The sequence below is a fragment of the Bubalus kerabau genome, chromosome 3, assembly GCF_029407905.1.
Source record: "Bubalus kerabau isolate K-KA32 ecotype Philippines breed swamp buffalo chromosome 3, PCC_UOA_SB_1v2, whole genome shotgun sequence".
Taxonomy (NCBI): Eukaryota; Metazoa; Chordata; class Mammalia; order Artiodactyla; family Bovidae; genus Bubalus; species Bubalus kerabau.
In genome coordinates, this window is record NC_073626.1 from 22,345,955 (window position 1) to 22,361,489 (window position 15,535).

Sequence of the window (15,535 nt, forward strand, 5' to 3'; positions counted from 1 at the left end):
TCGCTGCACACCCACTGTCAGTTATAATAAGGACTTGAGAGAACACTTTCCCAGAGAAGTGACAGGATTCGCCAATACAAAGCTATAGGCTATGGCAGTCCAACACTACTTTCCAAGCACCAGTAGAAAGTAGTGACATGGTACTGTTTTATCATCCAGTTGAAAGTAAAATATTGACCAGAATGAGATTCTCAACCCATAGAGGAAATCAACACCATTAACCATGCCTCCTCCTCCAATATCTATGAACCCAGTCCTACCAAGACCCAGAAAACAACAACAGTGTAAACAACATCCATACTCACTTTATTTTTAAACAGAGGAGCATGTACCCAAAGAAAGAGAAGACTAAGAACCATCATGGGGGCTTACGCTAGTGATCTGCCTTGACCTTCTGACCTCAGAATGCCTCGTGACCCAATGGCCATGGGGATGGAATAGCCCCTTGATGTACACACATTGGAAAGGTAAACTCCCCCTTCCCTTGAAATAGAAGGGAAAAATGGAGACAAGTCAATGAATCCCCTGGAATATTGTCCCAGAACCCTTCCAGGGATAGGGTATGACTGACCATCAGTCCACAAATGGAAGTGGGAGGGGAGGTAGGAACAATGAGTGGTGCTGAGCAGAAAATAATCCCGGATGATGTGCATCCAGGACCAGGATACACTTTTCATTAGAATGAAGGGAGCTGACAAAGCCCTCAAAAAGATAGAGGCAAAGAGCACATTGGTTAGAACATTATCTCCTAACAGAGGTGGGGCTATTTCCCACCATTACTGTAAAATAACTGTAACTAATCAAAACACATACAGGCCTCTTTAATGGAGTTAATAAAACTACAGCAGATTGAGAATCAGGGGTAGAGGTACTAATCCCAAAGGAAAAACTGGGACAAAGGGATCCATGCTGACAGGACTTTATAGCTCAGCTGTGGGTTCTCAGAAAGAAGCCCTGGTTCAGAAATGACAGCAAATACCCATGATCACTATATGGGGCTGAGCCCAGGTGAAAGTATCTTGAATGGCTCTCCTAACCCAAGATTATCCATATTCTTTATCTCCTCCAGTAATGTGTAAGACCAAGAAGTGTGGAACACTGGAGGTGGACATCTGGTTTTTATTTCTGGGCAATCTCGATAACTTATTACATCTCACAATTTTCATGGGAAGGGAGTGGATGGCAGAGAACACAGACATCCTGTCTTGCACTGCAGGGCACGGAAAGTAGTAAGAACATCCAGCTGTGATGGGCAGGAAGTGGCAAGGCAACAAGATGCCTCATGCCTGGGGTGGGAGTACGGCCAGCAGCCCTTCTGGCCTGAGTTCACCTCCTCAAGGGGAGGTCTCCATGGAATGACCATGATTCCCAACATGGCCAGAAAACCCATCGATGCCACTCATGGGGCAGATGATCAGAGGAGCTGCGCTCTTCCCTCCAGAGTAACTCAGGCTGAAGTAGGGCCGGACAGGCCCACAGAAGGTAGCATGAGAGAAAGTAAAGGTGTGACACCTCTCTGTCACGTTGTAGAAAGAGACCTCACCAGCATCATAGTCCAAGAAAATCCCCACCCGTTGGAGAGGGGTCCGCAGCGGGAGGGCAGTCATTGGGGAGGTAAGAGCCCAGTATTCTTTCCCATACCACAAGGACACTGCCCAGAATCCATTCTGGGGGGCCGAGGTTACCCCACCTTTTCTGCACACTGAGTCTTCACAGACACCTATGGTCCACTTGGCTTTATCTCCCACCTCTACCTCCCAATAGTGTCTCCCAGCGATGAAGCATGGAGAGCCCAAGACACAGGGAAACAGATTGAACCGCTCAGGGTTGTCGGGCAGGTCCTGCTGGAGGTAACTGTACCGCACTTGCCGCAGGTTATCAGAGAGGATCAGGCTGGGGTAGGCCGTGTCTGGGTCCAGAGTCACATCCACTGCAGAGAAACACAGGGGCAGAGGAGGATTAGCCGAGCACCAGGACAGCCCATTCTGAACACCCAGCTTTTCTCCTATCCCTGAGAAGAGAGTAAGAGCTCTCCAGCAAAGACACATTCGTTTTATACATTCAAGTCCACCCTGAAGCAGACATTCCCAAAATTACTGTTTGGCTTAGCTAGTTATCTCATTTAGCTAGGATATATTGGAAGTACTGAAATTTTTACCTCCACTTGCTTTTCCACATTTTAAACCACAATATCCGTTATAAGCTGAATTGAAGGTTTTCTTAAGTGTATGTCCAACCCCTTAATCCAAAAGCCTCAGGGGCCGGAACTTTACAGTATTTAGACAGACATGGTGTGGTGTAGCACTCTACAACCAACACTAACAGATCTGCTGTGAAACATACAGATATTCATATTATGTCAGATAAAGACACTAAATAGTGCCACATGCATCTGACAATCATGTGGTGGTTTCCAGTTTTAAAATCACTGACATATTCTCTCACTTGTTCTTCATATCTTGTTCAGAGGGAAGATTCCCTAACATTCTCTCTCTGAACCATAGTTCAGGTAGGCTGACTGTCTCCCACAAAAGGCTCATGACAACTGGTGGAGGTGACCAAGAACCTCAGAGGCATGGTTCTTGGTTCAACAATCTGTTGACAACAGTTGTCCATTTATTCCCTCATGTCATGGGTAGACCTCATACCTCCAACCAGACATTTAACTCCAAGGGTAGGTCAGTGCCTTATGCTCTTTGGTTCCCTCTACTGTACCCTGTGCAATATTAGGAAATGTAAGACATAAGCAACATATTCAATCTTGAAAGAATTAAATATGGATCACAACCAGGGGACATTAATGAAAGAAGACCTGCTGTTTGTAGAGTCCCTCTGTTCATGATAAAGAAGGATATGGCAACTTGTTCCAGTATTCTTGCCTGGAGAATCCCGTGGATGGAAGAGCCTAGCGAGCCCCAGTCCATGGGGTCGCAAAGAGTTGGACACGACTGAGCAACTAACACACATATTGTTTGTCCATGAAGAAGATCCCATGGAACAGAAGGTGGTCAAGTGAATACAAACCTCAGATGAGTTTGGGATCATAGATTTAGCCACTCTGTGAACCTCAGGTGAAGGTGATTGTCAAGGGGAGGGAGAGTTTCAGCTCTAGATCTGAGACATAGAGAAGGGATGACGGCAAATTTTTCCTCGACTTTCCCTAGCTCTCAGAATAAGAGGCAAGTTCAATCTTTTTGGAAGGATGCTTTTCGTAAACCACGCACTGCCCGAGGCTGGCTGGGCACAGCAGTGGACCAGAGTACTAGCAGTGGCAGTGCGCTCATTTTTGGAAACCGTAGTTTCAACTCTATCATCCTTCCTAGCACCTGAATTCAATTTCCTCATATTTCAAAGGTCCATGTTTTCAGATCTGAGGCATTTGAGGAAGCAAATATTACAAGCACATAGAAATAACACATTTTTGTGATTATTATCATTTTTTAAAAAATAAATGTAACCTAAAGAATTCAAATTAAGGCACTTTCCAAAATCATTCACAATAGTAGTTAGGTTGATAAAGATTTTTACTCCTTTTTCCAAATGGTTTTGTCTCCTATCACCCACCTGAGTATAACTGGGCCTCTCTCAATTCTGAAAAAAAAACAAAAGAGAAAAGAAGTTATGGAAGTTATCTGAGATTTGTAGGAAGTACCCAACAGAAGGAGCTTTAGGAGTCATCATAAAGCAATGGTTTCCATTAGAACCCCTGCTGTCAGTCCTGCATTCATTTCTTCATACAGCGTTAAGATTCCATCTTCCAGCCAAGAGCTCAAAGGGAAGAGGGGTTGGGAACTTTGAGCATAAAGATAACACAAGCTTGACACTGGAAGCATATGGGGTCAAACTGAGGCAAGATTAAGGATTCCACTCCTCAGTGGGTCAGCTGGCTCTGCAGTGAGAGACATGGTTCTAAGTCCACATCATACATAACTCTTGGATTCATAAGCTACCTGTTCTAGGGGATGTATGGTTCAAGTGACACCCACTACCAAGCTGGGGCAAACTACACCATTTGCATTTACAGTTGACAAAGCATTTTCACAGGTATGTTCTCAATGGGCTACTTAAGTGCAGAAGAGCAGGAAAAATAAAGGAGAGTCAGATCAAGGAATGTCGTGTCTGAGCTAACCACTTTTGGTATTAAGTGTTGTTTCTCCCTGTTCTGCTTGTGAGCATTCCCTAAATCCATGTTGCCAGATGTGAAAAAGTATGTATCTGAAAAGATGCCATGCAAATAAAGTTTTAGCACATATAGAAAATTATAAAAATGATGGGGACTTGTAATTTATAGTAAATATGAAAAGTGATTAAGTACATATAAGGGTTTCAGATTCTATCAAGCTGCCTAGGAATTTCAGCATTTTGTACACAGCCATATGGGCTAAGGCTTCCCTGATGGCTCAGTGGTAAAGAATCCACCAGTAGTGCAGGAGCCACAGGTTCAGTCCCTGGGTGGGGAAGATCCCCTGGAGGAGGGCATAGCAACCCACTCTTGCCCTGAGAACCCCAGGGACAGAGAGGCCTGGCAGGCAACAGTCCATTGGATCACAAAGAGTCAGATATGACTGAAGTGACTTAGCATGCATGCATGTGTGTTATATGCTTACAAGTTACCATGAGCAGAAGATTTTATATTTGAAGAGTGCCCCTTAAATACCTAGAATACTTTGTTTAATAAATATACATGAAGGCTCCATTCTAGAACGCTTCAGAAATTGTAAGTAAACCTAATCCTTACAGCCTTGTGAGGTAAAAGCTATTACCTTCCTCATTTTACAAATGAGGAAAATACAGTGTAGAATGCTTATCAGGTGGCAGAGGTGGGCCCAGAACCCAGGCAGCCAGACTCCTGAATCCCTGTTCCTACCCAGGTTCCTGCCCTCGAGGTGTTGCCTCAACCAGTGATGCTCAATTCTTCCTCCTCCTGGTCAGTACCAGTGCCCACATGCAGCAGAAACTCAATAAATTATAACTACAAATACTAGCTCAAATGGAATATAGCTAGAATAGTTTCTCTTGATTCTCTTTCTCAATTAAAAATAATTTTTAAATAACCAAATTAATTCTGCATTAATTGTTGGATTGTATATTTTCCTCTTCCATTAATGTAGATTGAGAAATGAGTGTATTTAGTTAAAAGACTTCAAATTGAAACAAGAGGCTATTAACTGAAAAAATTAACAAAGCCAAAAAAAAGATGTGAAATATTAGGGGAAGCCAGCCATTTCCCATTTTCCCATACTCTGGTGCAGATGTTTATCTTTCCAGGAAACTTCAACATCAAAAGTCCATTAAGTAGATAAATTTACCTTGGATTTTCTCCATATCTGACTGCATTTTTTCTATGGGGAGAAAAGAAGATATTCAGTTTGCATTCCATTATCTAGCTGGAAAACACTTCCTCTCAGGCAATACAGTTATTCAGAGCATAAACCCTCAGAGATCCCTCTTCTCACATTACCTGTGAACTGCTTCAGACTCTCAGTCAAGAACAGACACTTCTGAGCAAAAATGTGGATTTTCTCTTGCAGGTCTGGAGGTGTGATCCAGGGTTCAGGAATCCTGATTCTTTCAGCCCTACGTTTAAAAAAATCCATGAGTGAATCCCCCCCCTCCCACCCAAACTTCTTTCAGGGTCTAGGACAAAGCCTGGGCTAAACTGGCCAGTCAGTGGATTGGTGGACAGTCTTTAATAGCAGCCAGTAGAGCCCTTTTCCTATTCTCTTCCTAGACTGTGATCCTCTGGACCAGAATAGGGGAGTCATCTTACCTTCATATTCTCCCACAGCATTAGCTTCTGGCTTTTCAAATGGCATATGCCCTCAGAAAGATTCACTGAATTAAACTGAATATAAGCCTGACCTTGCCAGAAAGCACTAGATTCCATGATCAAGTCCTTGATATTCATGGCAGGCAATGGCCCATAACCCTCAGGTTCCCAAATACGGCAAGAGTGACATTTTCAGACAGACAGGTACTCTCTGGACAATATCCAGTTGCCTACCACCCCCTCAAAGGGTCTCTGGCAAACACTGACTGCTAATTACACACCCAATATCCCTTCTCTCACCTTCCAAATTTTACTGGGTTCATGCCTGCCTAGTCTGAATGTGACTAACCTCTGGCCAATGAGAGCTAACAAGTATCTTGCATGAATTTGAGAAGTCTGCTTAAAAAGGAATGGAATGTGACTTATCTCTTTCCTGCTGGTTAGCATTCTAGGAAGTTTCTTGGGCTGTAAGAATGAGGAGCATAGCTTATGTATGGCAGAAGAGTAAATGGAGAGAAACCTGAGAGTCTGATGATAATCACTGGAGCCACCAAACCAGCCCTGGGCTAGCTATCTGCACATTTCTTTAATGGTGGCAAAATGTTTTAGTTATGTTTAAGTCAAGTCAAAGATTAAGTCAAAACTTTTTCAGAGTCAAACCCGAACTTAACATTCAAAGATGCTAGAACCTAAAGGATCTATCTCTGTGTTAGTTCAGAACTAGACTGACACCAAAAAGTAAAAGCAGCAAGTGAGGGCAGTATTTGTTAGGGCCGGTTGGCAGGGACTAGTACCAGTTCTAGCTCAATACCATCCCATCTCAGCAGCCCTCAAAAAGCTCAGCTCTATCAATAATTCTATTCACATGGCCCTTCCAGCCCATCTCCTCCTCAAATGCTCTCTCACAATCAAGCTGCGCTTCCTCTGAAGGGTTTTCACCCTTCAGGGTTTTACTTAGCTTCAAAGTTCAGTTTCCTCAAAGTCAGGCTTTACCCCAGTAGGCATTCCTACAACAAACATTATATTCCCCAAGGTCTATCCCATCTGTCCTTGCCATCTAACACTGAAAACAATTTAATTGTGGCTTTTTGCCCATTCTGGGCTTTTCCCACTTGGTCATGTTCCAACTTCCAGGTAGCTCTTCCTCACTGTCCATCTGATGATACAGTAGAGAAATAATAAAAACAAGAGCCAGAATCCAGGTAACTCATGACTCATTTCTGAGCTGGTCACACTTTTCTTAGCCTGTATTTTCCCCATTACAGAAAAAAGAGAGCCAGAAACAAAGACAGAGATAACAAAAGAGAAAGGATTCTGAAACAAAAACTATAAAATACCCTTGCACTTTGCCCGAGGCCCTGTGCTTCCACCCTCTCCACAGACGTGTCCTCATAGACTACCAGCACCCTCTCAAGTGGGCCCCCACTTCACTCCTCACCCTCAGTATTTGTCAATAATTCCTTAGTTTTACTGAGAAGAGCTGCAGTCCATCTAGTTCTTTGCACACTAGTGACTCAGTTCGGGGACAGACAGGATATGTGTCAAATTTGGTAAGATGTCCTCAGGCTCTGGGCTCCTTCCAGAGTTTCTAAGTATGAGGGAAAGTCTACTCAGGCTTGATTTAGCACTGGGGAAAGAGAAAACTGTACCTGCTCAATGTGTCCCCGATGTCCTACAAGAGAAAGGAAAATGAAAACCATGAGAAATCATTTATAATGTCAGTTTTCTCTCACAGATGTTTGTTAGAAACTGAGCTACAGGCTGGCCCTCCTGGGTGAAACCAGGGAGACAAGGAGCACACACTGCGTAAAACCTGGGCAGAGGAAACTGGGATACACACTATTTGCTATTCCAGCACCTTCCTGCATTCCCATCCTGCACGCTGGTCAAAGATCTCAAGATTTCAAATCTACTAACTCAAGCATCTCACTCTTGGACCACAACTGCCTACCTGCCTGCCCAGCTTGCTTTCTTTGACCTATTATTGTGTGTGTGTGTGCGCTAAGTTGCTTCAGTCGTGTCTGACTCTTTGTGACCCTATGGAGTGTACCCTACCAGGCTCCCCTATCCATGGAATTCTCCAGGCAAGACTACTGAGGTGGGTTGCCATTTCCTCCTCCAGGGGATATTCCCAACCCAGGGATCGAACCCATGTCTCCTGCACAGGCAGGCTGATTCTTTACCGCTGAGCTACCAGGGAAGACCCCGATATTGCCTTAATACAGGCTAATTATTTTAAAAATATCTCTCCACTTGGGTTTCCCAGGTATTGCCCCATGATTAAATTCAAGCTTACATTATGTCTCCTTCTAAAGATACTTGATATTTACTTTCTTTATTGGTGGTATGTTATAGCTACTATTTTTCCTTTTGTAATTAAAAAGTAATCTCAAATGACATTTTGAAATTAACATTCCAGCCCTTATCGAACTCCCTCTCAGATTTAGCATCTGTAGATAATTATTGTCTAAATTACCTTTCACTATGATAGCTGCCAAATGATCATTTTCTTGCCTCAAAATTCCTTGTACATTACTTAGTCGACAGTCTACTGGAAGGAAGAATTTTCCCTTATTTATTATTAGTATGGACCTATCAATTCCTACTTTATTCAATGGGTTATAACTCATCACTATTCTTAATTATTTCGGTGCTCAAAAAATCTGAGACTTGGTCAGAGAATCTGTCACTTTTTTCCTATCTCTTCTCATCCCATTCTCCCCATTATTATCTGGTTTATCATTCCAGTGTTTCCCTTGCAAATACCTGCAGATACATGTATTTTCTAATTATCTTTTCTTTCTTACACAAAAAGCATAATCTATATTTTGCACTTTGATTTTTTTCACTTCCTAATACATTATAGAAACGCCTCTATATCAGTTATACCATAGGTATCTTCCTTTTTCTTTTTTTATAGTTGCATAACATTCCTCTGTGTGTGTGTTCATACATTAAAATACAGTTAGGCAACAGTGGCCATCTTGCCCTGTTCCTGACCTTAGTGCGAATGCTCCCGTTCTCCACATTAAGATTCAGTTTACTTTTCAAATGACTTCTACCATGACCACTCTCCCCCATGGAGTCCACAACTTGCCCCCTTCTTTCTCTACTTTTCTTTATCATCCAGTTTTGATTTCATGGTCCATGTGTTCAGAAATATTCTCACAAATACCTTAAAAAATTAAGCAAACCCATGGTTGCCACTGGGTAGAAAGGGATGAGGAGTGACTGTTTAATGGGTACGAGGTCTCCTTCTGAGATGATGAATGTGTTCTGGAACTATACAGCTGTGATGATGGCATAACGTTAAGTTTACTAAATGTACCAAGTTGTACACTTTGAAATGGTTAAAATGGTTAATTTATGTTATGTATGTTTTATCATAATCAAAAAGCCAGAACAGGGGGAGTTCCCTGACCAGTTCAATGGTTAGGATTTTGTGGTTTCACTGCCATGTGCCCAGGTTCAATCCCTGGTCAAGGAACTAAGATCCTATAAATAGTGTGGCAAGGCCAAAAACAAAAAAAACCTCTCACATTTTGCAAAGCCCTAATCCTGGATGATCCCAACTACCAGCTTTCCCTAGGCCTGGAACCAGAACAGTCACAATCATAGAATGAAAAGCTGGGATGGGAAAAAGTCACACAACTGGACAAATTCTGATATAAACTGACGTTCACTGACCAAGTAACTCAACTACGTCTTGCAAACCAATTTGCTTTCCCATACTCTGAAACAGTAATTTCAGAACTTTCCCACAATCCTCAAACTCATTTTCTCTAACCCCTGCTCCATGGCAGCAAAAGAGGATAGAAGCCAAGACGTTTTTGCTACCAATCCTCACAACCTGCTGCATCTACCTGTCCCCACCCTCCTTTCTTCTTATACAACAGAGGATACTTCAAAGCTAAGTCCCTTCTACATGCTTCAGTACCCTTCCTTCTGCCTTCTCAGAAACAGTGCATCAGAGATGAGTTCATCCTTAGAGCTTCAGTAAATTTTCTTCACCTGAATCTTTACAACAGATGCTCCTCTCCACATTTTTTTAAAAGATATGTTTAACTGGTTTCTTTAAGCATCCTCTCCCCATAAAGCCCCACAATTCGACCTCATCTCCAAGTATTTTCTTTATATCTCTTTCATAGCCTTATTTATTGAAATAGTCATTTACTCTCACATCTTCCATTCACTCTGTCACTACAACTTCTCCTCATGTGGCTCTTGCCCAGACTGCTCCACTCGGGCAGCTCTATACAAAGTTTATCAAGGATGCTCATGTTTTTAAACCAAATGGATCTCAGCCTTCATATTATTTCACCTCAACTGCATTAGCCTCTGTTGTCCACTCCCCCCTTCCAGAAACATTCTTCCTCCCTGATCACATATTGCCTCTCTGGTAAACTGTTCCCCCTGCAAGCTCTTCCTTCTCTCTCTAGCTATTAAATATTGGTGTTCATTAAAGCTCAAGATTAAGCCTTCTCTTTTTAATCTGAAGTAGGAGTTGGTGAACTTTTTCTAAGAAAAAGGCCATACAGTCTCTGGCACAACTACTCAACTCTGGTGCAACAGATAATACAAAACAAATAAATGGGCGTGGCTATGTTCTAATAAAAATGTATGGACAATGAAGCTTGAACTGTATGCAATTTCACATATCACAAAATAACAAACGTTCTTCTGATTTTTCTTCCCCAACTATTCAAAACTAAAAAGCACAATGAGCTCGCAGGACACAGGTGGTGGGCCATAGTTTCTTGACCCTAAACCCATCAGCCCCTTTTTAATGGCAACACTGATGATATTTGTTTGTTCACTTCTTTATCATATGATCTCGACATCAGAATTTAAATTTCAGGAGAGCTTATTTATCCACTTAATTCCACTGCTTGACCCAGAACAGAAAATTCATATGCACTGAATGAACAAACAACAGACAAACAGTCAGCTCATTTCCTGTGGTCTTGCTGGGCTGGGTCTACTGCAGCTTTATCACCCATACAACCAAGATTAAATCCCAAGACTGCTTGGGCTGACCACTTCTTGTGGTACTTGTTATTTTGTGGTTGTCATAGTGCACACATACATGTTACAATTATAGGATACTGGGGTGAGGATAATCTTTAAATGACATGTGGGCCAAATTCCTCATTACATGAGTAACTGAGTTCACTGAGGCCCAGAGAGGTCAAGAGCCTTGCCTGTGATCAGACTTCTTATCAGTGCAGGACAGGCTTGAGCAGGACAGGTCTTCCTTTTGACCTTTCCACTACATGGTGCAACTGACTGACCCAAGTTGGGCCAACCAGGGCCTCTATTGACATTTCCCTTCCAACATGCCCTTGCTACAATCAGAGTTTCAACAAGGGAGTAGGGGGCCCTGGATACTGCTTGGCAGAGCAGGAGCTGTCTTGGCAGGGGGCTTTCCGTCTTACCTGCAGGAGCTCCCTGGTGGGTTGCTGCTGCTTCTCTTCCAGCTGGGCAATCAGGTTGCTGAGGTGGGAGATGTTGCAAGAGAACTGAGTGATGGCACCATTGATACTGTTGTAGATGGCCAAGTCTAGCTCCTCAAGACGGGCCAAAAGGCGATACTCATGCTCCTTCAAGGAGTGATACAGCTGCTCAAACTCCCAAACAATCTTCTCCCTCTCCATCTGGGTCAGGCTCTGTGTAGACCACAGGGAAGGGCAGTGAAGAGAGGAAAGGCTGCTTCTAGAGCCCTTCACATTTCTCCCCTGTCTATCTACCCCAAGACCTCATTATTTCATCCCAGTATACTAAAACAAGCATCTTGTTCACTCACTTATTCTTTTCCAGTCTTTATTGACTGGATATACAATGGCAGAGAACTGAATTACCCCAGTGATAATCAAGGCAGTCTGGAAAAAAAAAAAAAAAAAAAGCCACAGTCTCTGCTCTCAAGGAACTCAGTCAAGTGAGAGTCAGGTTCATGTGAAACATGTCATCATGGCTAGATAAGCAAAAGTAGGGTGACAGCATTCAGTAAAAGTTGATACAGTTCCCAGAAGCAGTGTTCACAAAGTCTTGAAGGATGACTAGAAGTTCACTTTATGGTCAAAGAACGGGAGAGCTTTCCAGGCAGAAGAAATGCCATGGACCAAAGAATGGAAAGGCAAATGATGGGGTCTGGCTGGAGCACATGAGTGCTTGTGAAGACGGCAGATAAAGTAAGAGATGAGAAGCCTGGCAGGACTTCACTGCAAGTGGGAGCCACGAAAGACTGTCAGAGAAGTCACATGATCAGATGGGTGCCCTGTGGAGGATGGTTTGGAACATACAAGCAAAACTTCTACAATGCTCACATAATAACCTTGATTAGTTTCCTTAAACCTTTCACATGTAATCCATTCCCTCTATCTGGCCTTCTGTCTCACTGGCTTTGAGCATAATTCTCTACTGGCACAGTTTGTTTGCCGAAGGTTGTCTGTCCTTCCTTCTCCACCACTTGTCCCACTGAGGGACTCCACAAAAGCTTATTTCGGAATAAAGGGTCAGCAAACTCCCGTGTTTACTCCCTTGGAGTAAAATTTTATTGGGAAACAGATCCACTCATGTAAATGGTGTCTTTAGCTGCTTTTGAGCTACGGCAAGGGAGCTGACTGGTTGTGATAGAGATATGGGCCACAAAGCCAAAAATATTTACTCTCTAGTCCTTTACAGGGAGAAGGCGATGGCACCCCACTCCAGTACTCTTGCCTGGAAAATTCCATGGACGGAGGAGCCTGGTAGGCTGCAGTCCATGGGGTCATGAAAAGTCGGACACTTACTGAGCGACTTCACTTTCACTTTTCACTTTCATGCATTGGAGGAGGAAATGGCAACCCACTTTAGTGTTCTTGCCTGGAGAATCCCAGGGCTGCCATCTGTGGGGTTGCACAGAGTAGGACATGACTGAAGCGACTTAGCAGCAGCAGCAGCAGTCCTTACAGAAAGGTAAGGGACTATTTTTTCCAGAACAACCACCCTCTCCCCCAAATATCCTTACCACAAAGGCCTTGGGAAACTAGGAGAAGGGAACAAAGAGAAAAGTTCAGAATAGAATCATTGCCAAGAAAAAGAACATTCCAGCAAGAAGCAACAGTCAAGTTTATGGAAAGCCACTGTCAGCATCTGTCTGTAGAACAATACAAAAGGCCACTAACCAACACCCAAGAATTTCACCTGGATCAACCCTGATCTGCACAAAGCTAGCAGATTAAACTTTTGCTAGGTCATATCTCCAGGGGTTTTAAAGTTGACTATTCCATCCTTTTCCCCCCAAATGTGGGAGCCCTTGGTTCTCCAGGTGAATTCCCAACTGCCATGTAAGGTTGTTCCACCCGTACCTATTAAGTTCTGGGTGATCTGACTGCACAAGGTTAAGGGAAGTTTACAAGTCTTACAATATAAAAGAGTGACCAACAGAACTGATATTATCTGTGAATTCCCAGGAACCTCACCAAGAGTTCAGCTCGCGCCTGCTCTCCCTGTGCCCTTCGCCTCTTCTTTAAGTCTTTCACTCTTTTTAGGTGGTCCAGCTGGTTCTGGATTTGCTCCTGAAAAAGCAAAAACAGGTATACAGTTCAAGATAAGGCAGGTCTTAGCACCAGTGTGACTCTTCTGCTTATCACCTGTGCAACCCACTTTCATGATGCCAAGTTCTTGGTGACAGCCTGTCCTTGGATCACACTGCCATCACCGTGGCACCACATCTCTCCTTTGGTAGTTTGTATCTTTAAGTTTGTATCTTAAATGGTGGGTTACCTACCTGCCTTTGGAAGGATACCACATGGCTTAGTCGAAAGGTGAATGGACTGGAAGGCTTTAGTTGTCGAGCTTTCAGGGACGGGTAGGGAGAGAAAAGGACTTAACTTCTCCTATTTTCCCCTGGTGTGACATGAGCCAACACCACCTTCTCAACCTACTAGAGTATTCAGTGTGAGTAAAATCATAATTTTGAAAGCACCATAAATGTTCAGTGAATAACTTTGCATGAACGTACTCACATTTACACATGTACATAATTGTGTGCATGTTCTTGCAGTCCTCAAACACAGATTATGTGCACGCCTTGAATGTTGTCTTACAACTGTTTTATATTTAATACTTTATTCCCGTGTTATTGTTGAGCTGTGCCTATCTGTTGGTTCACAAGGGGATCCACACAGCATTTTATTTCACTCAGTCTTCATAAGTCTTATCTCCTATGAGTCTCACAGTGGTTAAATGACTTAGGCAGTAAGGAACTTGTTCTTTTCCGGGAGGTTCTAGAAGAGGACGGAGCACAGGGAAGTGCTGGGGGAAAGGAGAGGTGATGGGCATCTATTTGATGTGAATACAGCCAGGCAACGTCCGACTGTGTTTTGTCTGAGATCATCTAGGAGCCAACAGGAATGCGAGCCTCTCTGAAGCTTGTCGCTGCGTACGTGCTTTTACAGTTATCTTATATACAGTCAAGAGGGGTCTCCATGGGCCGTCATGTATAATGTGCCCGTGAGAGGGTAAACACAGAGGCACATAACGCAATGAGGGTGGGGAGACTTCTGGCTTCATCAACAGCTACAGGTTTTCCTCCCAAATCTCAGTGCCGAGGCTCTGGAGCGGACAGAGGAAATGACGGCTGTGAACCACACGTCCGGCTCAGCCATTTTCTAGGCGGAAAAAAGGAAGCCCCTTTGGCTCTCTCCTCCCTTTGTCCGACTCGCGCTCCGGCCCCTCCCCGGCCCGCGCGCCCGGCCCTCACCTTGAAGCCCTCCACCGCCTCCTCGAGCGGCAGCACGCTGTGGCCGCGGTGCTCGCGGGAGCGGTCGCACACCACGCAGATGGGCATCTGGTCCTCCTCGCAGTACAGCTTCAGGGGCTCGCGGTGTTTCTCGCACACGCCCATCTCGCCTCCGGGCCCCGACGGCCGCTCGGTGCGCAACTGCTTCACCAGCTGGGTCACGTTGGCCAGGTGCCGGTTGGGCCGCATGTGCCGCTGCGGGAAGGTCTCCCGGCACTGCGGGCACGACACATTGGTCTCCGCCGCGCCCCAGCAGCGGGCGAGGCAGGCGCAACAGATGTTGTGGCCGCAGTCGAGCATCATGGGCTCCACAAAGTACTGCAGGCACACGGGGCAAGTGGTCTCCTGCTGTAAGCACTCGGCCACGCTCCCGGAGGCCATGGCGCGGGCCCGCGGGGGCGAACGGGCATGGGCCCCGGTGCTCAGCCCAGCGCGGAGCCCAACTCGACTGCGCTCCCTCCTGTCCGCTGTTTCTGGGCGGTGCGGAAAGGCCAGGCGGGCTGACGGAGGGCGACGCCTCCCGGGCCGATCCCAGACGCGTCCGCGCGCTGGAACCGCGGGGTGGCCGGGCCTCTCCCTGAGCCGCTGCGCCCGGCGGAGGGAGTATGGAGATACCGCGGCCCCACCGAGCCCAGCGACTATGCGAAGGGACAGCAAGATCGCCGCCGATCGGACTCCCGGAGCCCGGCGCTCAAAACGCGCAGGACAACGTGGCCTCGTCGGAGCGGATCCCAGCGGCCGCGCAGGCCCCACCCCTGCGCGAGCGGAAGGGGCGGCTCGGGGGCGGGGCTTGGGCCGGACCTCCTGCGTGAGGCTGGAAATTCCGGCCTCAGGCCTGGACGGTTTCTTTCTCTGGGAACGCGGGAGGCCTCGCCGCCAGCGCGGGGGCGGAACGCGCGGACGGAAGCTCCTTGGCTACGGGGTCCTAGAGGCAGGCGGTGTCCGCGGCGTGCGGCGGGGTCAGTATAACCCCTGCCTGCCCG

The 15,535-nt window shown here is 45.4% G+C and overlaps 1 protein-coding gene across 1 annotated transcript; it reads right to left on the reverse strand.

The window, feature by feature from the left end:
- Window positions 1-287: 287 nt before the first annotated feature.
- On the reverse strand, window positions 288-15,278 carry TRIM27 (tripartite motif containing 27). The gene is made up of 8 exons (XM_055570963.1): window positions 14,514-15,278; window positions 13,231-13,326; window positions 11,206-11,436; window positions 7,420-7,442; window positions 5,462-5,577; window positions 5,310-5,342; window positions 3,565-3,591; window positions 288-1,930 (listed from the first exon to the last, which is right to left on the reverse strand). The coding sequence occupies exons 1-8, from the start codon at window positions 14,931-14,933 to the stop codon at window positions 1,335-1,337; spliced, it is 1,542 nt and encodes a 513-aa protein (XP_055426938.1). The 5' UTR covers window positions 14,934-15,278; the 3' UTR covers window positions 288-1,334.
- Window positions 15,279-15,535: the final 257 nt, after the last annotated feature.

Coding starts and splice junctions, on each gene's coding strand:
- TRIM27 (XM_055570963.1), bottom strand. CDS start 14,933: ATGGCCTCCGGGAGCGTGGCCGAGTGCTTACAGCAGGAGACCACTTGC. Junction 5,578..7,419: donor ATCGGGGACACATTGAGCAG/GTACAGTTTTCT, acceptor TTTTAAACGTAG/GGCTGAAAGAATCAGGATTC. Junction 1,931..3,564: donor AGAGGCCCAGTTATACTCAG/GTGGGTGATAGG, acceptor GTTTCTCTGCAG/TGGATGTGACTCTGGACCCA.